We start from the raw sequence: 23,725 nt of genomic DNA, 5'->3' as shown, positions 1-23,725 counted from the left end.
GAGAGTCTGTAAGACTCTGCTTCTCATTTCCTCATCAGAATTTCGCCCGCTGGTCTCAGCCTTCAGCTGCTTGTGTTCCTGTGTAACTGGAAACACGTGTGAGGCCAGGTCTTTTTATTTCTGGTTTGTGTTAGTTTCCCTTGCTCCTGTAATAAGTTACCACAAACTTGGTGGCTTCAAACAACACAAATGTGTTCTCTTACAGTTCGGGAGGTCAGAAGCCTGCAGTGGGTTTCACCGTGCTGAAATCAAGGTGTCAACAGAGCAGTGCGCCCTCCTGAGGCTCTAGGGGACAATCCGTTTCCTTGCCTTTTTTTTCAGCTTCTAGAGGCTGCTTGCGTTCCTTAGATGAGGCCTCTTCCTCCAGCTTCAAAGCCAGAGGCAGGCTCTTCTCTCCCTAACTCTGCTTCTCTTGATTTCCCTCACATGGCCGCCTCCTCCAGGTCAATATCCCCCAGCCTCTCTCTTCTAAGGACACTTATGATTGCATTTAGGACCCACCCAGATAATCCAGGATAATCTTCCTATCTAGAGGTGCTTAACTTAATCACATCCCAGGTTCATCCACAAGATACAGGAGTAGGGCCATTGTTCAGCCCCCCACCTGGCCTATGTCCAGGCCTGTCTCCCCCACCAGGCAGGGAGCCCCTTTAGGGCAGAGCCTCATCATCGCTCATTATTCTGTCCTCAGATGAGCCTGTCACTCTCACATGAGTTTCAGAGCATATTTGATGAATGGATGGAAGTGACCATAGTCCAAACACCGACTTTTCTTTTGCAGAGATTTTTTTTTTTTGCAGGGATTTTTTTTTTTAATTTATTCTAGCAGATGGAACCTTTCTTCAAACAACATCTTAAGTGGGAGATCAGGATTATTATGCAGGATTTGTAAGGCAGATAGGAGGAGCTCTGCAGGGGCGCCTGGGTGGCTCAGTCAGTTAAGTGTCCAACTCTTGATCTCAGCTCAGGTCTTGATCTCAGGGTCATGCATTGGGCACCACGCCCTATTAAAAAAAAAAAGAAGGAGCTCTTCAAAAAAGAGGTAGATCCATGCCACGGAATACTATTCAGCCATAAAAAGGAATGAAGCCTTGATATGTGATGCAACATGGATGAATCTGGAACACGTTATGCTAAATGAAAGAAGCCAGACACAAAGGGCCACATATTATATGATACCCTTCATATGAAATGTCCAGAATAGGCAAATCCATTAAGACAGAAAGATGAGGAGCACCTGGGTGGCACAGTCAGTTAAGTGACTGATTGGTTTCGGCTCGGGTGATGATCTCAGGGTCGTGAGATTGAGCCCAGAGTTGGACTCTGCCCTCAGTGCAGAGTCAGCTTGGGACTCTCTCCCTCTCCCTCTGCCCCTCCCCTCTCTGTAAAATAAACAAATCTTTTTTAAAAAGAAAAAAAGATGAGGGCGCCTGGGTGGCTCAGTTGGTTAAGCGACGACTGCCTTCAGCTCAGGTCATGATCCTGGAGCCCCAGGATCCAGTCCTACATCGGGCTCCCCGCTCGACGGGGAGTCTGCTTCTCCCTCCGACCCTCCCCCCTCTCATGTGCTTTCTCTCTTATTCTCTCTCTCAAATAAATAAATAAAATCTTTAAAAAAAAAGAAAAAAAAGATGAGTAGTTATCAGAGGCTGGCATTGGAGGGTTGGGACAGAACAGGGAGATTTGGTAGTGACTGATTAACAGTATAGGGTTTCCTTTTAGGGCGATGGTGAAAACATTCTGGAACCAGATCGTGGTGATGGTTGCACATCACTGTGAACGTCCTAAATGCCACTGAACTGTATCATTTAAAGTGGTTAAAATGTTATATTGCATGTTACATGCATTTTATCACAAGAAAAAAAAAGTAAGACTAAAAAGGTGGCTTAAATAAATAAATAAATAAATAAAAATTAAAAGGTGGCTTAGCTCTGCAGCCAGACTTCTGGGCTCTGATACTTGATATCTCGGTGACCTTGAGCAAGGGCCTTGACCTCTTGTGCCTCTATTTCATTCTCTGGACATAACTCTAGTTAAACTAGTCTTTCAGAGCTGTTATGTGGGTGCAGTGAGCTGAGCCTCCTGATTGCTAGTGGTTGTTGGTATGGATTTGGGGGCCTCGGGCAGCCCGTCTGGAGCCTTTGCTCCAGCTCCTGGGAGACTATAGAGCCCCCTGTCATGAGGCATCTTTGCAAAAGCATCTGTCTGTCTGTCTGTCTGTGGGAGAACTGACCCTCCTCTGTTCTCCAGTCTCCTCCTCCAGCTCTGCGGACTCAGGCCTGCTCCCGTCTCCTGGAGGCACATGCCCAGGACCACGCAGTGGCCACAGGACCCTGATGGCTGAGGACCAGGTGATTCTGGGCTTCCCCTTCCCCAAGATGATTTTGTGGACCCCAGAGGGCCATCGTCATCTCTGCCTGTGGCCCAAAGATCTGCTCCTCCCAGGCATGCAGAAGAGGCTATGGTGGGAGGGGCTCTAGGGCTGGGAGGTGCAGCGAGGAGGGGAGAGGGGAGGGGCAGGATGCTTTGAGTTGGGACGTTATGACCCGGTCTACAAACCAATCTAACTCTCAGCAGCCTTTGAGTTGCCAAGGGAAGTGGGCAGTGGATGGTTTTGCTTCACCCCCGAGCCTTATCCTTGGAGTAAGAGATAGGCATTGGGATCCCAGTTCGGGTCTGGGATGGAGCGCCACTTAGTTATCACTCTTGCACACAATGGCTTGATTTTAAAAAAAGTGTTTCTTAGGGCTGTCATATATAGGTACGCAGGTTGCACACTGCACAAGAGTGTCTCACCTCAGTGTCAGGTTTCACATCGCGTACCTCATACGCTGGTATATTATGGCAGTTTTCATGCAGATGGCAGGAAACGGTCATTTACTAAAATAATTGGCATATTATAACGATTTTCCAACAGATGGCAGTAAAGAGTCACGCAAAAGGGAGCTTGCTCCTACCTTCTGCCAGGAAGCCTGTGGGCTAGGAGCTGGCCAAAACTTTCTGCATTTCTGTGGGCCATTTTTATTCATTTATCTCAAACCTGCTGAGTCAGTATGTTCCAGCCTGGAGTGTTAGAGCTGGTTCAACCACCAGCAGGGGTAGGCTGTTGACCCATGACCTCTCCCGGCCCCAGAGTTCTAGAAGGATGTGCCCCTCCACCGTGTAAAATTGTCTCTTGCAGGAATCAGTGACCTTCAAGGATGTGGCTGTGGACTTCACCCTGGAGGAGTGGGGCCAGCTGGGGCCTGGCCAGAGGGAGTTGTACCGGGACGTGATGCTAGAGAACTACCAGAACCTTCTCTCACTGGGTGAGGCTCTGCCCCCTGCCTTCTCAGGAAGAGGCATGATGCCCCCCTTCTGCCCTCATCTCCTTTGTGCCCACCCACTACTCAACGGTGGGTATTCGCTGAGGTCATGGGGTACCCTCTCTGCTCCTCTCACCGGTCCCTCCTGGCTGGCCTCTGTCCCTCTGTCTCTCCACGCTCCTCCTAGAGTTCCTGCGTCCCCGAGAGCCCCGCGTCCTCTGCCTGTCCTGCAAAATCTTCAGCCTGTGCCCCCACCTTCTCTTCTCACTTCCCTTTCCACATGTGGTGACCTCAGCTTCCTCCCTGGAATGCGTGTTCTAGAATCTCAGACTCCAAGTGTTCCTTGGATGTCCTCCAGTCATCTAGCTCCATTTTAGAACCTTTCCAAGACACAGAAATGCCGTTCCCAACTGTGTCTCCCCAGTCCTACATTGTCTACCCACCCACCTCCTGTGCCCCCTCAAGGCCCTTCACATTTGTCACACTCACCCTGAGCTCGGCGTCTCCACACTGGCCTGCGCCTCCTCCTCTGGGTCCCCCGTCCCCAGACCAGACACCCCCAGCCCCATCCTGGCTCCTCCCAGCCCCTCCCCAGCAGCCCACCCCATCCTCTCTGCCTCCCAATAATCTCTGCCATCCCCTCCTCTGTCCCTGCAGCCCAGCCCTGATCTGGCCTTGTCTTCACCCCCTGACCCTACTCCAGCCTCCTCAGTGGTCTGTCTTTCGGTCCACCTCCATCTCTCCTCAATTTCTTTTTCTGATTCTTCTGTCTTGCCTTTTCCCTGTGAACTCTGGTGGTTTGAAGGTTCCTTCCTCAGCCATGCTCACTCATACACTTTCACTGGACAAACTCACCAAAAACCCGCTTAAACTTCTACGTCAGGGGCCCCAGGAAAGCCCCCAGGTTCGGGGGCTCAAGGAGGACCTGCAGGCCTCAGCATGCAGTTGTACTCACCGCCCCGATTCACTGCAGTGGAAGGACACCAAGCGCAGTCAGCAAAGATGTGGGGCGACATCTGGGGGAGACCAGGCCAGAGTCCCCTCCCGTGGAGTCACGTGGGACATACAAGATGTGACAACACGTGTGAGACATTGTCCATCAGGGACACTTGTTACAGCCTCCGTCAGCACCCTGGGGTTTCTCGTGGGGGCCAGACACGTCAGCGCCCTCGGCCTGGCACGTACCAAAATTCCAGACTCCCCGAAGGAAAGCAGGTGTTCAGCAGAAACCACGTTGTTTGCACCAACAGCTTAGGCACAGGGAGCCCCTCCTGGTGGTCAGGGAGTGCTGGGAACCCTCCCGAAATCCAGCTTCCCAGATGCCAGCCGCGGGCAGCCGTGGGAGCGGGTCTTTCCAAGGAGAGCTGGCAGCCTGCTGTGTGACCCCTTTTCTGTGCAACTTGGGTGTAAAGAACAAGGTCCCTTCCACCTGTCCCCTGCAGAAATGTATTCCCTCACAGCTCAGAGGCCAGAAGTGCAAAATCCAGCTGTGGGCAGGGCCCTGCTCCTCTGAGAGTCCTTCCTGGATGCAGCTTCCGGAGGCTCCTGGCGGCCCTTGCCGTTCCCTGCCCTGTACCCCCGTCACCCCGATCTTGTCCTCCATCTTCACATGACCTTTCCCCTCCATTGTGTCTGTATGTCTCTCCTCTTCAAACAAGGACACCGGTCTTTGGACTCAGGGCCAAGCTTGCTCCCGTAGGACCTCATCTTCACTAATTACATCTGCAAAGCCCCTGTTTCCAAGTAAGCCGTGATGTCAGGACTCAGGCTCTTTCTGGAATGTAGTAGGTACTCAACAAATGAATCTCGCATGGACCATTAGAGCTGCTGCTTTTTTTTTTTTTTTAAGATTTATTTTATTTATTTATTTATTTTTAAAGATTTTATTTATTAGACAGAGAGAGACACAGCGACAGCAGGAACACAAGCAGGGGGAGTGAGAGAGGGAGAAGCAGGCTTCCCGCTGAGCAGGGAGCCCGATGCGGGGCTCGATCCCAGGACCCTAGGATCATGACCTGAGCCGAAGGCAGACGCTTAACGACTGAGCCACCCAGGCGCCCTATTAATTTATTTTAGAGAGAGAGTGAGAGTAGGGGAAGGGCAGAAGGAGAGAGAGAGAAAGAGAGAGAATCTCAAGCAGACGCCCCGTTGAGCAGGGAGCCTGATGTGGGGCTCAATCCCAGGACCCTGAGATCATGACCTGAGCCAAAACCCAGAGCTGGACACCTAACCGACTTGAGCCACCCAGGCACCTGGACCATTAGACCTTCTAATCATTAGGCACCCAATGTATGCAGCTCCCCTGCAGACCCAGGGCCTGGGGCCCAGCCCCGAGGCTTCCCGATGACTGGCAGCCATGGCCAAATCTTGTGTCTTTTCCAGGGGTGGGCCCTCTTGGGTCTAAACCTGATGTGATCTCCCGTCTGGAGCGAGGGGAGGAGCCCAGAATGGAGAAGAAGGAAGCTCGGCAAGCTACCTGTCCAGGTGGGTGAGGTTGTCCAGCAGGTGTGAGCCATCTTCCTATCCTGTCTGTCTTGATCAGTGACAAGAATGAGGCAGCCCAACACCCGCCATAGTTGTGGGCGCTGGGTTCAAATCCCAGCTCCAGCACTTCTGGCTCTGTGACCTTCAGGCGGGTCATTTAGCCCCTCTGTGCCTCGATTTCCTCACCTGCAAAATGGGGTCAATAATAATACCCCGGGTTGGGAAAGGTCAATGAATTAACACCTAAAAGTGTCGCCCAGCACCTGGCACACTAACCCACTGGTCAGAATGGGCTACAGTGATTATTGGTGATTCTTTATTGGGAATCATCTATGTAAAGACCCAGAAGTGGGACCCCACCGGACATAGTGGGGAACAGGAGGCCAGATGTTTGCCCCCCACTGGCCCACAAACTCCATGAGGGGAGGGGGTTGAAGCATCTTTGTTCCCATCACTGTCCACCGTGTTGTGGGGTGGGACTTGCCCCCTCCTTCCCGTTCACCACAGCCCATTGGTCCCCGGTCCTGTCCCTCCTGCTCCCTACCTTCTCCCAGTCCCCTGTCCTCTCTTCCACAGCCCTGGCTCAGGCCTCAGCTTCCCTCGGCTGGACCCTCGTCCCAGCCTCCTCTCTCACCTCCCAGCCTCCAGTCTTATGCCCTCCAGTTCATCCCACACAGCCCAAGAGGGGTCTTTCTACACCCGGAGCTGATCCCACTCCTCCCCTACTCACAGCCCTCCCATGGCCCCCCAGTACCCCTGACAGCAAGCCCTAGCACTGTGGGTAGCACGTAACAATATGCAATTAATAGGTGTCCCATGAACAGATCTACTAGCATCAAAAAATCCATCCCCTTCAACAAATTCCACATGGCTGTGCTTCCTGCTTATCATCTCTTCTCTACACTTCCCTTTCTCCAGATTGCAAGACTGTGCTCTAAAAGCCTCACATACACTTAATATTTATTGACATCTTTTTTTTTTTTAGAGATTTTATTTATTTGAGAGAGAGCTAGAATGAGCAGGGAAAGGGACAGGGACAAACAGACTCCCTGCTGAGCGGGAAGCCTGATGCAGGGCTCCATCCCAGGACCTTGAGAAAATGACCTGAGCCAAAGGCAGACGCTTAACCAATTGAGCCACTCAGGCAGATCATTAATTTGATCAAAAGATATCAATATTTATTGATATCTTTTGATCAAATTAAAGTTATATGTGTTCTTCGCAGAAACTTTGAAAATGTAAACAGGGTGCCTGGGTGGCTCAGCTGGTTAAGCGACTGCCTTCGGCTCAGGTCATGATCCTGGAGTTCCAGGATCGAGCCCCGCATCAGGCTCCCAGCTCAGCAGGGAGTCTGCTTCTCCCTCTGACCCTCCCCCCTCTCATGTGCTCTCTCTCTCTCATTTTCTCTCTCAAATAAATAAATAAAATCTTTTTTAAAAAATATGAATAAAAATAAAGCAGGAAATGGAAATCTCCCCATAATCCTGCTTATCTCTCAAAAACATTTACTTTTCTCATTTTACCCCAAAAGCTTTACTGTATTTTTTTAATTATAAAAGTAAATAATAACAACGTGACTAAACCTGGAGGGCATCTGATGCTAAGTGAAATAAGCCAGACACAAAAGGACAAATATTGGGGCGCCTGGGTGGCTCAGTTGTTAAGCATCTGCCTTCGGCTCAGGTCATGATCCCAGGGTCCTGGGATCAAGCCCTGCATCGGGCTCCCTGCTCGGCGGGAAGCCTGCTTCTCCCTCTCCCACTCCCCCTGCTTGTGTTCCCTCTCTCGCTGTGTCTCTCTCTGTCAAATAAATTTTTTAAAAAAAGGACAAATATTGTATGATTCCACTTACATGAGGCGCCTAGAGTAGGCAAATTCATAGAGCCAAAGTGGAATGGTGGTGGCCAGGGGCTGGGGAAGGGAAATGGCATTAGTATTTGATGGGCAGTGTTTCAGTTTGGGAAGATGAGAACATTCTGGAGGTGGGTGGTGGTGAGGATTGCACCACAGTATGAGTATATACATGCAACGGAACAGCACACCTAAAAATGATCTAAATGTTGTATTTTATGTTGTATGTATTTTACCACAGTAAAAAAGTAAATAATAATAAATTGAAAACCCTCCATCCCACTATGCACGTGCATACACACGTTAACACATACATAAACATATACAACTTGGGGCACCTGGGTGGCTCAGTCGGTTAAGCATCTGCCTTCAGCTCAGGACATGGTCCCGGGAGTCCCGAGATCGAGCCCCGCATCGAGCTCCCTGCTCAGTGGGGGAATCTGCTTCTCCCTCTCCCTCTGCCACTCCCCCTGCTTGTGCTCTCTCACTTGCTCACTCTCTTAAATAAATAAGTAAAATCATTTGTAAAAAAACATATTTTCGGGTGCCCGGGTGGCTTAGTTGGTTGGGCGACTGCCTTCAGCTCGGGTCATGATCCTAGAGTCCCAGGATCAAGTCCCACATTGGGCTCCCTGCTCCGCAGGGAGTCTGCTTCTCCCTCTGACCCTCCCCCCCTCATGCTCTCTCTCTCAAATAAATAAATAAAATCTTAAAAAAAAACATTTTCATTTTTTGGATATTTTGAGGCCATCCTTCCATGTCACAACACAAGTCTCTCCTGTCTTTTGAAATAGCAACCTAAACTTTGAAACTTGCATTTTGAAGTTTTCCAGTGTCAGTTCAACTCGATCAGTTTCCTTGGTCCCAATGCAGACAATATTCACATTTTCCATGTCTTTCAGCCTTGCACACCAGCTCTGCAGCTCCTTGGGAGTCACTTCTGAAAAAGAGTATTTCTGAAGAGGCCACTTCCCCAGTGGAAAAAAGGGAGGGAGTTTTAAGGGAAGTGCTTGGAGATGCCAGGCTGGGGGCGTCCTGGACCTGGAACTGTCAGTTGGAGGACCAGGGAGAGCAGGAGAGGCGTTTGAGGTGTATGTTTGCTCCTCTCAAGGAAGCCACCTGTGGGGAGAGAGGCCTGGGCTGTCACGAGCTCGGGCGGAGCCTCAGGCAGACCTCCGCCTTCATCAGGAAGCAAAGAGGGCCTGTGGGAGAGAGAACTCGGAAGAGGAACGGGCCAAGAAAGAGCCTGAAACGCCAAAGAATGTTTGTAGAAAAGAAGCCACTTAACTGTGCAGAATGCGGGAAAGCCTTCATTTACCATTCAGACTATATTCTGCACCAGAGGATTCACACGGGAGAGAAACCCTACAAGTGTAATGATTGCGGGAAGGCGTTCAGCAACAGCTCATATTTCATTCAGCACCACATCATTCACACGGGAGAGAAGCCCTATGTGTGCAGCGAGTGTGGCAAGACCTTTACTCAGAGCTCATCACTTACTGAGCATCAGAGGATCCACACTGGAGAGAAGCCATACAAATGCAAGGAATGTGGGAAGGCCTTCACCCAGAGCTCCTCCCTCATTAAACACCAGCGGTGCCATACTGGGGAGAAACCCTATAAATGCAACCAGTGCGGGAAGTTCTACTCACAGGTGTCCCACCTCACCCGCCACCAGAAAATCCACACGGGGGAGAAGCCCTACAAATGTGCTGAGTGTGGCAAGGCCTTCTGTCACACTTCCTCCTTGACTCAGCACCAGACAATCCACACTGGAGAGAAACCCTACAAATGTAACGAGTGTGGGAAAACCTTCAGCCATAGCTCGTCCCTGTCCCAGCACCAGCGAGTTCACACTGGAGAGAAACCCTATGAGTGCTCTGAGTGCGGCAAAGCCTTCAGCCACAGTTCATCCCTGACTCAGCATCAGAGAATTCACACTGGTGAGAAGCCCTATGAGTGTAACGAGTGTGGGAAAGCTTATACACAGATTTCCCACCTTATGAGGCACCAGAGTGTTCACATGGGAGAAAAACCCTATATATGTAATGAGTGTGGAAAGGCTTTCAGTCACACCTCGTCCTTCACTCAACACCAGACAATTCACACTGGTGAGAAGCCCTACAAATGTAACGAATGTGGGAAAACCTTCAGCCAGAACTCTTCGCTTACCCGGCACCAGAGGATTCACACCGGGGAGAAGCCCTATGAGTGTAAAGTTTGTGGGAAGGCCTATACCCAGATTTCCCACCTCATCCAACACCAGAGGATTCATACTGGAGAGAAACCTTATGAGTGCCGTGAGTGTGGGAAAGCCTTCAGCCGGAGCACCCACCTTATCGAGCATCAGAAAATCCACACGGGCGAGAAACCCTATAAGTGCAAAGAGTGTGGGAAAACATTCAGTCACAACTCCTCCCTTACCCAACATCAGAGAATTCACACTGGCGAGAAACCCTACGCCTGTAAGGAATGCGGGAAAGCTTTCAACCAGAGCATCCACCTTATTCAGCATCAGAGGGTCCATACAGGAGAGAAGCCCTATAAATGTAACAACTGTGGAAAAACCTATACCCAGATTTCACACCTTATTCAACACCAGAAGGTACACACGGGTGGCAAACGCTATGTGTGTAAGGAATGTGGGGAGGATTTCAGCTGGAGTTCACACCTGACTGAACACCGGAGACTTCACGCTGTGCATGACACCTGCGTCTGCGATGATTTTGAGAAAGGCTTTGCGTGTAGCACACAGCTTGCTGATATTCAGAGAACTCCTGCTGACCAGAAAGCCTGAGAAGGTAGCAGATGGGCGGTTCTGATGCTGGGTATGGTGTAGCCTTCATCAGCACCAGTAACTTCCTCCCAGAGAAGAACCCTAACACTATATATTTGAGAGAGTTGCTTCTCTCTTTCCTACAAGGACCTGGAACAGTTTATCACCAGGTGGGACAGCTTCTGATCATTTTAGGAGCTCCCCCCCTAGAATCTCAGCTTCCCCCCTATTTTTCAGTCTTACGGCATCCCCAGAGGGTGGTGTAAATGGAACGTAACATCATCTGTTATCTTTAATAAGGTCTCTGTGAACTTTTTAAATTTAGCGATCATTCATTAAACTGGAGCTTGAAAATTCGAGAAAAAAAACCCTGGGAAGATTAACCCTTGAGAGTAAAAGTCTATGTAGCTGAACATCAACACTAGATTTTAGTATCCTTTAAAACTCTAGGCTACAAATTTCATGGCAAAATCCACATTTGGCTTAAACACAGTATGTTCCACTATTTGCAGTCATTTTTAAAGCCTATTTTTGGTGTCTTTCCCATGTCCAGGATTTATGCTTTATAAAGGAATTGCCCTCTTAAGCATCATTTTCTGTTTTTATTCATGCCCAAAGGGAAGTTTTTCTTTCATCATATTTTCATCATAAAAACATAGTATTAAAAAAGGGAAGAGGTAGTGCCTGGGTGGCTCAGTCCGTTAAGTGTCTCACTCTTGACTTCGGCTCAGGTCTTGATCTCAGGGTCATGAGATTGAGCCCCAAGTCAGGCTCCACACTCAGCGTGGAACCTGCTTAAGATTCTCTCTCTCCTGTTTCTCTCTCTCTCCCTCTCTAAATAACCACCAAAAACCAAAAAACAAACAAAAAATAGTATTTATATTTTATTATAAAAATAATGCACATACTTTTATAACAGGAAATATTTTAAAGTAAAATAACATATACTTATCATAAAGCATAATTTGGAAAGTGTTGAGAAGTATGGAATAAAATACCAGTTCCCCATAACCACACAGGCCAGGGAGAGCCTGTCAATTTGTGTGTATTTCTTTCTGGTTTTGTTTTACTCTGTCTCCCATATCCATATTTTTAAGCATAAAACAAAAGCAATATGGCCACCTCAGAAGTCCTATTGTTTTGATTTTTTTGTATTCCCTTTCAAAGATCATCTTAAAATCAATGTTATTTTATTTCACTGTGATCAGAGTGTAGAAACAATTTTGGCTTTCTCTGATTTGTCCCTATTATACCCCGAGCATTGTCTTTTGTAATCATATACACTTCATACTCATTATTATTCAGGCTAATAATATTTCACTGGTGGGTGTAAAATAGTTTACAGATCCATTCCCCCACGTGGATTTTGTTCTAAGCCCCTGATTTTCACAGGTGGTTCACCAATTTTCCCAATTGTGAATGTTAGAATGAGCATTTCCATACTTGCTTCCTCTGTCCTTCTGAGATTATTTCTCTAAGTCATGTTCCCAGGATGGAAATAGCAGAAGCATGATTCTAATGATTTTCCTGATTACTGGAACATTTTGTCAAATTGCTTTCCAAATGGCCTGGTCCCAGTCTGCCTGGGGCAAGCTGGGCATGAGGACCACAGTTCCACTCTATGGAACCAGCACTGAACATCCATAATGTTTTCCTATGTCAAACATATAAAATGACTAGTGTTTTCAGTAACTTAACTGTGTGCCAAGTTCTGTCCCAAGCCCTTGGTATGTCTGAATTCTCATTCTTTCAACAATCCCACCTCTTCAGGGCTATATTGTCCCATTTTACAGGTGAGGACACCAAAGCACAGGGAGATGAAGTGGCCAAAGCCTCACAGCTATGAGCTCATGGAGTATAGATTCAAACCCAGGTAGTCAGGCTCAGAAGCTATGCTCTGAACATCTATGGAAATTGAACACATTTCACGTATAACATTTCCTTCTTAAAATAATGTTTATTATTATAAAAATCAATACATGCTTCTTATAGAAAATTTAGAAGACCCAAGAAATCCAGAACATTTCACCCAAAGTTCAGTGCCACCCAGAGATAACTGTTAACATTTGGATACATTTCTGCTACTTTAAAAACAATATATAATATTATGGATGCTTAAATAAATTTGGGGTATACTGAATATGCAATTTAGCATACTTCTAGTTTACTTTATATCACGAGCCCCTATCATTAAATATCATGATTTATCCATGTCATTAAATCATCTTTAACAACCAGATGTTTGGGGGGGTTGCATAGTTAATTCACCAATCCCCTGTTGGACATTTTGGTTGTTTCCAGTTTTTGACTTTTACAAACGTCCCTTCTGCTGAAGTCTTTGGCTGAGCACCCGACCAGTTTCCAAGTGAAATCTGGGCAGGGAAGTCATGGGGTCAAAGGAAGAATGTTCCAATGATCCCAGAGACATGGGCCAGTGGCTTCCAAGAAGTTCTGTGTCCATTGGCAATCTGGCCACAGAGGATGGGACTGTCTCACCAACATCACCCATGGTAACTATTACCGTGTTTAAAGTCTTCCCAGGTATTTCTTTTAGTATATGACTCCTTTTGTGGTTGAAGAAATACGTTTATGGTGAATAATTCAGAAAACAAAAATGAAAGCAATGGCTCTCTATAAATCTTCATTCCAAAGATTCTAGACTTTTTTCTGTGAATATGAACTTCCTTTTTTGTTTTTATGAAACTGGTTGTGTGTGTATATACACACGTATATATCCACATACATATATATATATCCACATAAATACAGTATACAATTTGTATGGTACATGCACACATATGATTTAAGATTTTTATTTTTTTAAGTAATCTCAAACCCACAACTCCGAGATCAAGAGTCACATGCTCCACCCACAGCCAGCCAGGCGCCCCCACACATAGGATTTTAGGAGTGACTTTTTTCACTTGGTATAATGTGGATATTTTCCCATGATAATGCAAACATGTTTATATATAAACATACATATATATATATATCCTCATTTATAACAACTGCATAATACTTCATGCTAGGGTTTCTTGAATTTATTTGACTAATCCCTATTAATGGACATTGAGATTGTTTATCTTTTCTTTTCCATCGTTGGACATTTACCATTTGACACTTGTTTGAGATATTTCCATAAGATGAATTTCTAGAAATAAACTTATGGGACCATAGGATGCCCACGTTTAAATTTTGATAATTATTGCTAAATAATCCTCCAAAAAAGGTTGAACCAATTTACATGACTCCTGGAAATATATATGAATGCCTATTCTCTGTTGCCCAACTTCCTTCAAAAATTACTCAATATTAGCCTTTTAAAAATATTTCTAGGGGCACCTGGGTGGCTCAGTCGGTTGTGTCTGCCTTCAGCTCAGGTCATGATCTCAGGGTCCTGGATCGAGCCCCGTGTTGGGCTCCTTGCTCGGCAAGCAGTCTGCTTCTCCTTCTCTCTCGGTGCTCCCTCTCCTTCTGCTCTCTCCCAAATAAATAAATCTTTTAAAAGTTTTAAAAAATATTTCTAATGTAATAAGTAAAAATGTCCTGGCAATAGTGAGATTAATGACCTTTTATGTGTTTGTTAAGGTTTTGCTTTCTTTGGACTACTTATTTATGTATTTTGTCCAATTTTGATTGGGCTGCCTTTGTGTATTGATTTATAGGAGCAAGTCTCTATGTATTACACATAGTAACCCTTTGGTATATACGTCACTAATATTTTCTCCATGTTTGTTATTGCTCTTTCAATTTTGTTTATGATGTATTTTGCTACATAGAATTTTTAAATTTTTAGGTATTCAAATCTATTTGTATTTTCTTTTGTAGTTCTTGGACCTACTATCATGCTAAGAAAGGCCTTCCTCACCCCCAAGATTATGCTATATTGTATTCTAGTACTTTTATGACTTTTTAACAATTAAATTTTTATTCTATCTGCCTTTTTAAAAACGTCTTATGGTATGAATTTTCAGTCTGTAGAGTCCACCTGCATTCTTTGGCTTGTGGCCCCTTCCTTCTTGTTCAAAGCCAGCAGGGTAGCATCTTTAAATGCCTTCTTCTCATATATTCCACCACGTTTGTACCTTTCTCGGCACAATTGATCCACTTCCTTCTCAAAGACTCACCCTCACCCTTTTACTCACATACTAATGTAGAATGCTTGGATTTTTTAGTCTAAAAGAAGCTAATTTTGAATCTTGCCTTTGCCATTGTCTTGCTGTCTGATCCAGTTTCCTTATTTTTCAAAGGAGAATAATACAACTTTATTATGAAGGATGTTTTGGGTTTCAAGTCACAGAAAACTCAAAATACCTCAAACAAGAGAGATGGCTTACTTACTAAAGTAGCCAAAAAGACCAAAAGCAAGGCATTCAACCTGTTTATACTGGTACTTGAAGCTGCCTTCAATGGCAAGTAAAAGAAAACCCCAACTCAGATCCTCACAAACGCTAGAAAGAAATCTACAGGGGCGCCTGGGTGGCTCAGTCGTTAAGCGTCTGCCTTCGGCTCAGGTCATGATCCCAGGGTCCTGGGATCGAGCCCCGAATTGGGCTCCCTGTTCAGAGGGAAGCCTGCTTCTCCCTCTCCCACTCCCCCTGCTTGTGTTCCCTCTCTCGCTGTGTCTCTCTCTATCAAAGAAAGAAAGAGGAAAAGGAAGGAGGAGGGGAGGGGAGGGGAGGGGAGGGAAGAAAAGAAAAGAAAAGAAAAGAAAAGAAAAAAGAAAGAAATCTACAGGTAGGGTAACCTCTAGCTGCCAAACAGTAATATCTCTCTACAATTCACCTGAGATTTATTTGGCTTTTATTGCCCATGTATGTTCCCAAATATTTGTATTTCATGATCACAGAGGTGTCCTTTCATTTGTCTCAGCCCCTTGCCTGTTTAATTCATAGCACAAATCATAATTTCCCTTTATATGTCTCCTATGTACTGCCTGCTCCGACTCCCTGAAGGCCGGGTCCATGTGTGTCCTTCACTATATCCCCAGCGCCTAGAGCACTGCCTAGAACATAGCAGGTTCTCAGAAAATAGTCCTCAATTGCCTGATCGACTTCAAGGCTGAAGTCATTCCCCTCCCTACCTGCATGGTACAAGCATGGTTGTTTCCCCACACCCTCATTAAGACTATGTCATACAGCTTCACAGCTTCAAATTTTGACCAGATAGGTAAGTAAAGATGGTATTTTTTTCTCCGTTTCTTCTCTCTCTGGTGACCTCCTATTCATCCCTCAAAACCTTATTCAAAGATCCCCTCCTCTGAGAAACCTTCCTCACATCAACTCTTTCCCACCCTACCTAGTTTTCCTCCCTTCTTTGTTTTATAACATACGTTTCCCATTAAGTCTTAAGAGCAGAGCACGCTGTTTTGTTGAACATCCCTGCTAGTTAAAAGCGCCTGCAATGAGGGGCCTACTCCTAGCGCCAGCGCTTAGGCAGTTGCCATGGAGACAGCCCCGTCGATTCCAGCCAGCGGTTGCCCTGGAGACGGTCGCTGGCGATGCTTCTCCACTTCGCCTACGGAAGCCAGAAGAAGCCTCTGAGATAGGTGCATCCCAGGCGAAGGCCGCCCGATGCTCCAAGTTTCCTTCCTCCTTGACCAACGGAGGATGGTTGCCCAGAGGAGCCCGAATCCCGCGGGGCTCTGGGAAGTGTAGTCCATCAGGGAGTCGGTGCAGGCGCAGACGCATGCACGGCGCCGCCATCGTGGGGATTCCTCGTGGGGAGAGAGCTCCGCGTGGGAGGCCGACCCGAGGTGCAGGACACAACTGCCAGGTACTCGGGGCCCCGCGAGTTAACGACACTCATCGTATCCTCCCCTCTTTGGCCAGAAGAGCAGCTCGAAGCGGCCTCGAGGGCTTAGGCCACTTACAGGGATGGAAAGGCGCTAGAAGCCGGCTCCTGCCAATGGGGCCGCAGGGTCTTGGGCACGCGGTGGCAGGGGCGGGGCGGTGGGCGGGGCTCGCGCGAGAATTGGCTGGAGTAAACACAGGGGGTGTGGCTGTGCCCAGGAAAAGAGGCGGGACCCCAACCATGATTGGGCAGAACATGCTGACGTTTGTTCTGAGAATCCTCATGCCCCGGCTCCTTCTTGAGTCCAGTGGAGGAACAAGTTCAGAGAGCGTGGGGGTTCGACCAGGGTTGTTAACTGATTTTCTCGTGCCCTTGGCTTAGGAATTCACTGGCTGAATTGAATGGTGTGGAACTAGCTCAGTTTCAGTTTCTAAATCACTTTCTAAGGAAGGTGATTAGTAATTGTTTAGTAATAAAATCTACCATTATTGTTTTACAAATAATACATTTTTCAATCACTTATTAATCGCCAGGTGGTGTTCTATGGCCGAGCTTAAGAATAGGGTTCCAAGTTTGTAAGTCCTAATCTTACAAAATAAATCATTAAAATTTATGATAATAAAATGGGTTGAATGCTTATTATGAGCCAAGGGTAGTGCTGAAAAACAGGGGCTTAGTTTTAATGCTAATAATTACTAAAAAATCATTAATTACACCGAAACAGCTAATATGTATGCATCCTGGGAGCCAGGCACAGCTCTAAACATTTCACCAGCATTTACCCCTCACGACCTCCTGGTGGAGTCCCGACATTGTTATTGCCGTGTTGTATATGAGGAAACAGAGACTCACAGGGTTGATGGCACCCGCCCAGGGTCACCAGCTGTTTGCTAAAGGACAGATGAGAATCTTCCTCTTTCATATAGCAGTTAGGAGTCCAGGTCTGGAGGTTCAAAATCCTGGTTCAAATTCTGGCTCTAGCACTTCCACACTGACCAACAGGACAACAGGTTAAGTTTCCTTAACCTCATTGTCCCTAGGTTTCCTCATTTATAAGGTGGGAATGATACCAGTATCTGTCTCGTAGTGTTGCTCTGGAGGCTAGTTTGATTTATGGAAAGCCCCTGGCACATGGTAAGTCCTCAGTGAATGTTATATATCATCATTGTTTTGATTTGTTGTTAATTTTGGTGTATGGTATGAGGTAGGGCTCTTTTACATATGGCTATCCAGTTGTCCAGCACTGTTTGTTGAAGAGATTGTTCTTTTCCCAGTGAATTGTGGCACCCTTGTCAAAAATCCACTGGCTTTAAATTCCTTCTTTGTTATACTTGACTGGCACTAAAGGAGCAGTTAAGCAGCACCTGAGTGGCTGTCGGTTGGTCTGAGTCTTGATTTCGAAATGATCTCAGGGCCATGAGATCAAGCCCTAAATTGGGCTCAGTGCTGAATATTCTTGAGATTCTCTCTCTCCCTTTCTCCTTTCCCCCACCCTTGCCACTTGCACTCTCTCTAAACAATAAAATAAAATAAAAAATAAGCAAGTAAGAGCATGGAATTTCAAGGCTGGGCATGGCTGGGTTTGCTACTTCCTGGCAGACCTTGGTCAAGTCACCCAACTCTCTGAGATCTCGTTTCTCTCTCAAAACAGGCTGAGCAATCCCAACCTTAGAGGGATGTTGTGAAACTACATGGAAACCATGCATTTAAGGAGCACTTACAACCGGACAGACTGTGTGCTTGGTGACATTCTCCTGTTATCTTGTTGTTTTCATACCCATTATATAGATGCAGAAAACTGAGGCATGGAGAGGTGAAGCTGCCCACCTAAAGTTCTGGAGGCAGGAAGTAGGCAGAGGGCAGATTGGCTGACTCTCAATCCTGTGGTAAACTCCTACACCTATCCCTTCAGACCCGAGGTGACTCGCGGCCAGGCACTCATCGGCACCTGGCAGAGCCTGGCAGCTTCCAACAGCCTTGAGAACACTGGAGCCCAAGGGAGTCCAGCATGCGTGGTATGGAGGAAGGGGCCTGGCCCTGAGCATTACCCGGACTGCAGGCCAGGCTGGTCTTCCTTCTTTCTGTGGGCTCAGGGCTCTACCCTTCCCTAAAAGGGGAGCCCTGTGGAGGAAGGGGCAGCTTGGTGGGCTGTGGATGTCCAGAGCTCAGGTGTGTCTTGCCTGAAAGGCCCTCAAAGGTTGGGTTCACCCAGCCCAGTCACACAAGGTGAGCTGGGCACATCCCATACCCAGTGCCCACAGGAGACACAGCAGTCAGTGACCAGTGTGTGTTGGGCCCTGGGGTTCTGGGCACAGGGGACACAGTGGAGAATGAGACAGAAGCCCCAGCCACTGTGGGGCACACAGCACAGAAGGACAGCTGGTCCCAATAAAAGTCCTCTTGAACCACCTGCCTCAAAGGGACCACACAAAAGGGTTTGCTTGAGACAAAACTCTGCCACCCTGGCTCACACTTTTATACTCCAGACCAAACCCAGGGTGCCTTCTGAATATATTGCCCAGCTTCACTGAAGTGTAAGGACTGCACATCAACCCCTATGGGGGAGGGCTGTAGTATCACCCCATGCCACAGATGAGGAAACTGAGGCACAGAGGAGCCAAGCGACTCACCAGTGGTCACACAGCTAGTAGGTAGGAAAGGAAACTAAAACTGAGACATAGAAATGGGTCCATTTCATCCTAGAGTTCACAACATGTACATTTTATTTTGTTTTGTTTTATTTTTTTAATTTTTTACAGAGAGGGCACAAATGGGGGGAGGGGCAGAGGATGAGGGAGAGAGAGAATCCCAAGTAGGCCCCACGCCCAGCATGGAGCCAGACGCAGGGCTTGATCCCACGACCCTGAGATCCTAACCTAAGCTGAAATCAAGAGTCAGACACTTAACAGACTGAGCCACCCAGCCTCCCCACAACATGCAGGTTTTAGTCTCCACTGTGTAGCAAATCTCAGGACTAGGAGAATATTAATGATTTCTTCTGACAAAACTATAGGAGGGCTCCGTGGCACAATCAGGGGAGGCATCTCGAAGAAACATGCAGGGCACCTTCAGCTCTTCCCAGCTTGCTGGGCGGGCCGGACCCATGTTGGGCCAAGTCTGGGGGCCAGGCCCTGCCTCACACTTTTCACAAGCAGCATGTCACAGAAGCATCTCGTAACCTTGGAAGGAGTGCGTGCCATGGGGCCCAAACAGAATAACAAACTTACACTTATTTTTGTGTCCTCAAGAGTGCAGGGGTCAGGCCTGTGTGTTTAGCATTGTCATTATTTTTATACTGAGGGTTTTTTTGCTCACCTTTGCTGTGTGGCATACAGCCCGCGCTCAGGGAACACTGAGTCATCATGTGGGCGGTAGAGAGAGAGTCTCAGAGAGGATCAGTGATTTGCGTAAGGACACACGCCTCAGGTAGACGGTAGAGAAGGTTTTGAACCTGAGTCATCGGGCCCCAGAACCTGGGCTCTGAACCACTCACTACATAGCCCTCACTGAAGGGCATAAAGAGACTCCTCACTGGTGATGCCACCAAGGAGTTATGACGATCATTGTCCTGGCCACATAATAACAGTGATGGTGATGGTGATGGCAGAGTCGAATCCTTGGCAGGGCCGCCCTGGGGGGAATAAGCACTTTGCCAGGTTGTATTTTCATTCATCTTCTCACCAACCTTGTGAGGTGAGGGCCATTACTATCCCCATTTAACAGATGAGGAACACTCTGGTTTCTCTTCAGATCATATAAATCTTTCACCTTTTAACAGATGAGGAAACTGAGGCCTAGGGCTTGGGGAGCCTGCCCTATGAATCCTGAGCCCAAACTTGTAACCTAACTCAATGGTTCTCCATTCTGCACCCCCTTTTTATAACAGTTTTTAAAGATTTTTTTTATTTATTTGAGAGAGTGAGACAGAGATAGAGAGAGCATGAGCGGGGAGGAGCGGGAGAAGCAGACTCCCGCAGAGCAGGAAGCCCTACACAGGACTCGATCCCAGGACCCTGAGATCGTGGCCTGAGCCGAAGGCAGACGCTTAACCAAGTTACCCACCCAGGCGCCCCAACACATTTTTTTAAATGTCCCCTTTGCTTTCCCAACATGAAATTTATAATAATATAAGCTAACTCCACAATTCATCTCAAAAAATAAAAATAAAATCGGTGCCATTCCATAGCTGACTATAATACAGCAGAGAAGAAACAAGAGGAAAAGCACTGATTGCTGTAATTTATAATTTCCGTAGCGCTCAGGAGTGAGCACACAGAAGACACACAGGCTGGGTGATCACATCCGTAGTGAGCCAGTAATTACAGATCAGCCAGACGCAAGGCTGCCGTGTTGCTCTGTTGGTGGCCTGGCAGAGTCATTGGGGATGCCATCGTCCTTACTAGGTGGGCAAAGGTTATTGCAAACATTCTGATGAACAAAACACTGTCTTCTGATTTACCCACTAGTTGGATCCCTGGGACATTTAGTGATATTAAAACTGTGTTAAAAACACTTGGGCGTCTATATGGATGGCAGAATGGGATTCTTGGCTCGGGTAATGAGTTTTTCCTCCACATGAATGTTCCGAGGACATCAAGAAGTCGAGAGGGACCCGGGAAGTTTCTCTGTTACTTGGGGCCGTCCTGCCCCCTGGAAGGGTCTGGCGTTTCCAGCTCCCACCCACTTGTACGCTAGTCACCATGACAGTGGGAAGGGCCCCTGCAAGTCACCCGAATGCCCCAGAGGACCGGCAGCCTCAGCAGCTTCTGGGAGCTTGTTAGAAATGCAGAGTCCTGGGCCACTGGGCCTGCCAAGACAGAGGCCATAGGGTCACCTCCAAGGGAAAACCCTTCTGAGGAGCCATGTTCCCGGAGTTCATGAGCCACACTTGCTGGCGGCCACCAAATTGGACAGCATGGATGGGACATCTGCATCAGGACAGCACTGCCTGAGGTGACAGATGAAACACAGCAGGAGGGCTGGGGTGAGGGTGTGTCTGTCGCCATGGTCCCTGCCCCAGGCTGGTCAGAAAGGCTTTCCCCTCGGGGACGGCCTTGCCACATCAGTGCATGAGTATCTGTCTCTCGGGTGGGAGCGCCCACGTTCGGCTGGGGTGAGCTTTGATCCAGGGGTCTCCCATAGCTGTCAAACCCATGGGGTCCATCTGTGTGTGTTCTGAGGTCTTGTGAAATTCGAATGGTGGCTGAAGGCTGGCTCACCTTTGGAGCATTCAGAGCATTTCTTGTCTGCATGGCTCACCTGGGATCTGTCTTCTGAAACTGCTCTGAAGCCCTGTTCAGAGTGTGACCCTGGCAAGTCCGCTGTCCTCTGGAAAGGACATTGTGTTCATGCCACTAGTGTTTGTAAAGCCTGCAGGTCCCTAGGGACCATCCCCGGTTTGATGATTCATGAAGAGGCCTCGGTTTATAGTCATACTCACGGCCATAACTCATTACAGTAAAATGACGCAGAGTAAAATCAGCAAAGAGATAAGGCGTATGGGGTGAAGTCCAGGGGAGACCAGTGCCAGCTTCCAGAGTCCTCTCCCCACGGAGCCACACAAGCCACGTCAATTCCACCAGCAGTGAGGTGGGACAACGCATGTGTAACGTTCTCTACCAGGGATGCTCATCAGAGACCCAGTCATCGCCCAGAGTTTGTACTGGGGGCTAGTGCCATAGACAACCTCAACCCGGGATGCACCAAAATCAGAGACTTCCAGAAGGAGAGCAGGTGTTCAGCAGCAACCACATTAAAAAGTCACCTATCATATGATTCCATTTATATGAAAATTCCAGAATAGGTAAATCCATAGAGACAGAAAGCAGATCGGTGGCTGCGGAGGGCAGGGCTTTGGAGAATGGGGGGGAGTAAATGCTTAATGGGGAGGGGGTCTACTGTTTGGGTGATGTAAATATCTCAGATCTAGATAGTGACGATAGTCACACAACACTGAGTGTACTAGATGCCACTGAATTGTTACTTTTATTTTTTTAACGATTTTATTTATTTATTCATGAGAGAGAGAGAGAGGCAGAGGCAGAGGGAGAAGCAGGCTCCCCGCTGAGCAGGGAGCCCGATGTGGGACTCGATCCCAGGACCCTGGGATCATGACCTGAGCCAAAGGCAGACGCTTAACCATCTGAGCCACCCAGGTGCCCTGAATTGTTACTTTTAAAGGGCTGCTGGTTACTTTGATCTTTATGTGCACTTTTCCTCAACTGAAAAGAAAAAAAGAAAAACAAACCAGTTCCTCAGTTCCTAACAGGCAGAAAAGACACTGGTCTCTCAGGTGGGAGATAATGGGCCTCTCGCTCTCACTCATTATGATCACCAGTGCTCTGGGTTGAATTGTGTTGCCCCCAAAATATGTGTTGAAGTCCTAACCTCCAGGATCTCAGCATGGGACTGTATTTGGGAATAGGGTTGTTGCAGATGGAATTAGTTAAGATGAGGTCCTATTGGAGGTGGGGGGGCAATCCAGTATAACTGGAGTCTCATAGGGAGAGGGAAACTCAGATCCAACACCCACAGGGGGAGACCATATGAAGCCATCCAGGGAGAAAGTGAGAAGCTGGAGGCAGACACTCAGTGACACAGCCACAAGCCGGGGAACACCTGGGACGGTCAGAAGCTGGAAGACGTGGGGAAAGAGCCCCCTGTATGAACCCTGTTTTAAATTTTGTATAATATGATACTCTGATATTTTAAAAATATGTAAGTGGCCAGGCACCTGGGTGGCTCAGTTGGTTAGGCATCTGACTCTTGATTTTGGCTCCAGTCATGATCTCAGGGTCGTGGCATTGAGCTGCATGTCAGGCTCCACACTCAGCACGGGGTCTACTTGTCCCTCCCCCTCTGCTCCTCCCCCGTGTTCTCGCTCTCAAATAAATATTTAAAATATACTTATTTTATATTTTATACTATTATATATAATATACCGGGGCTATATTATATTATTATATATAATAATATGTAATAAATATATATTTTATTATTAATATATCATACTATATATTATTTTATATATAGTTTTGTATATTAGATATATATATATATATATTTTTTTAATGTGTCTAAGGAAAGGCTGCCTCTCCCAGAGCCAGCCAATTCCCAGAGATAGTGAAGGGCATGCCTCTCTGCTGCAAACCAACCCATCTGGAGCCCATACCCCCCAACCACCAAGCCACAACTTCCCCTGCCCTAAGTCATCCCGGGGCAAGTGGGAACAGCCCTGGTGCCTCAGAGCCCACTGGAATCATCCAGACTGGCCAGACCTGAGCTGTGCTCTTCCTTGCTTTGGCTTTCCTATGGAAACCCCCCCCCCACAAAACTGGCCTCGCTTTTCTCTCCTTTTCCTGCCCCCAGTTGACACTGGTACTTCCCAGTGTAGCCCTGGGACTGCAGGGATGTGCCACATTTTGTTTATTCATCTGTCATGCATGATCACTTTCATGTGCATTCAGAGTGTTTTCATGTGCATTCAGATGGTTTTCATTTAGGGGGATCCACC

General features: G+C 47.4%; 1 protein-coding gene across 1 annotated transcript; it reads left to right on the top strand.

Moving 5' to 3' along the window:
• Positions 1–1,965: 1,965 nt before the first annotated feature.
• On the top strand, positions 1,966–10,956 carry LOC114199549 (uncharacterized). Its single transcript, XM_028091484.2, has 4 exons — positions 1,966–2,351; positions 3,182–3,395; positions 5,688–5,789; positions 8,543–10,956. Exons 1-4 carry the CDS (start codon positions 2,337–2,339, stop codon positions 10,435–10,437), a joined length of 2,226 nt encoding a protein of 741 aa, XP_027947285.1. The 5' UTR covers positions 1,966–2,336; the 3' UTR covers positions 10,438–10,956.
• Positions 10,957–23,725: the final 12,769 nt, after the last annotated feature.

The sequence above is a fragment of the Eumetopias jubatus genome, unplaced genomic scaffold (genome assembly GCF_037043125.1).
Source record: "Eumetopias jubatus isolate StellerSeaLion01/CBP00866 unplaced genomic scaffold, mEumJub1_p1.0 scaffold_10, whole genome shotgun sequence".
Classification (NCBI taxonomy): domain Eukaryota; kingdom Metazoa; phylum Chordata; class Mammalia; order Carnivora; family Otariidae; genus Eumetopias; species Eumetopias jubatus.
Note: the sequence above shows the minus strand (reverse complement) of the source record. Positions and strands in the feature narration are given on the sequence as shown.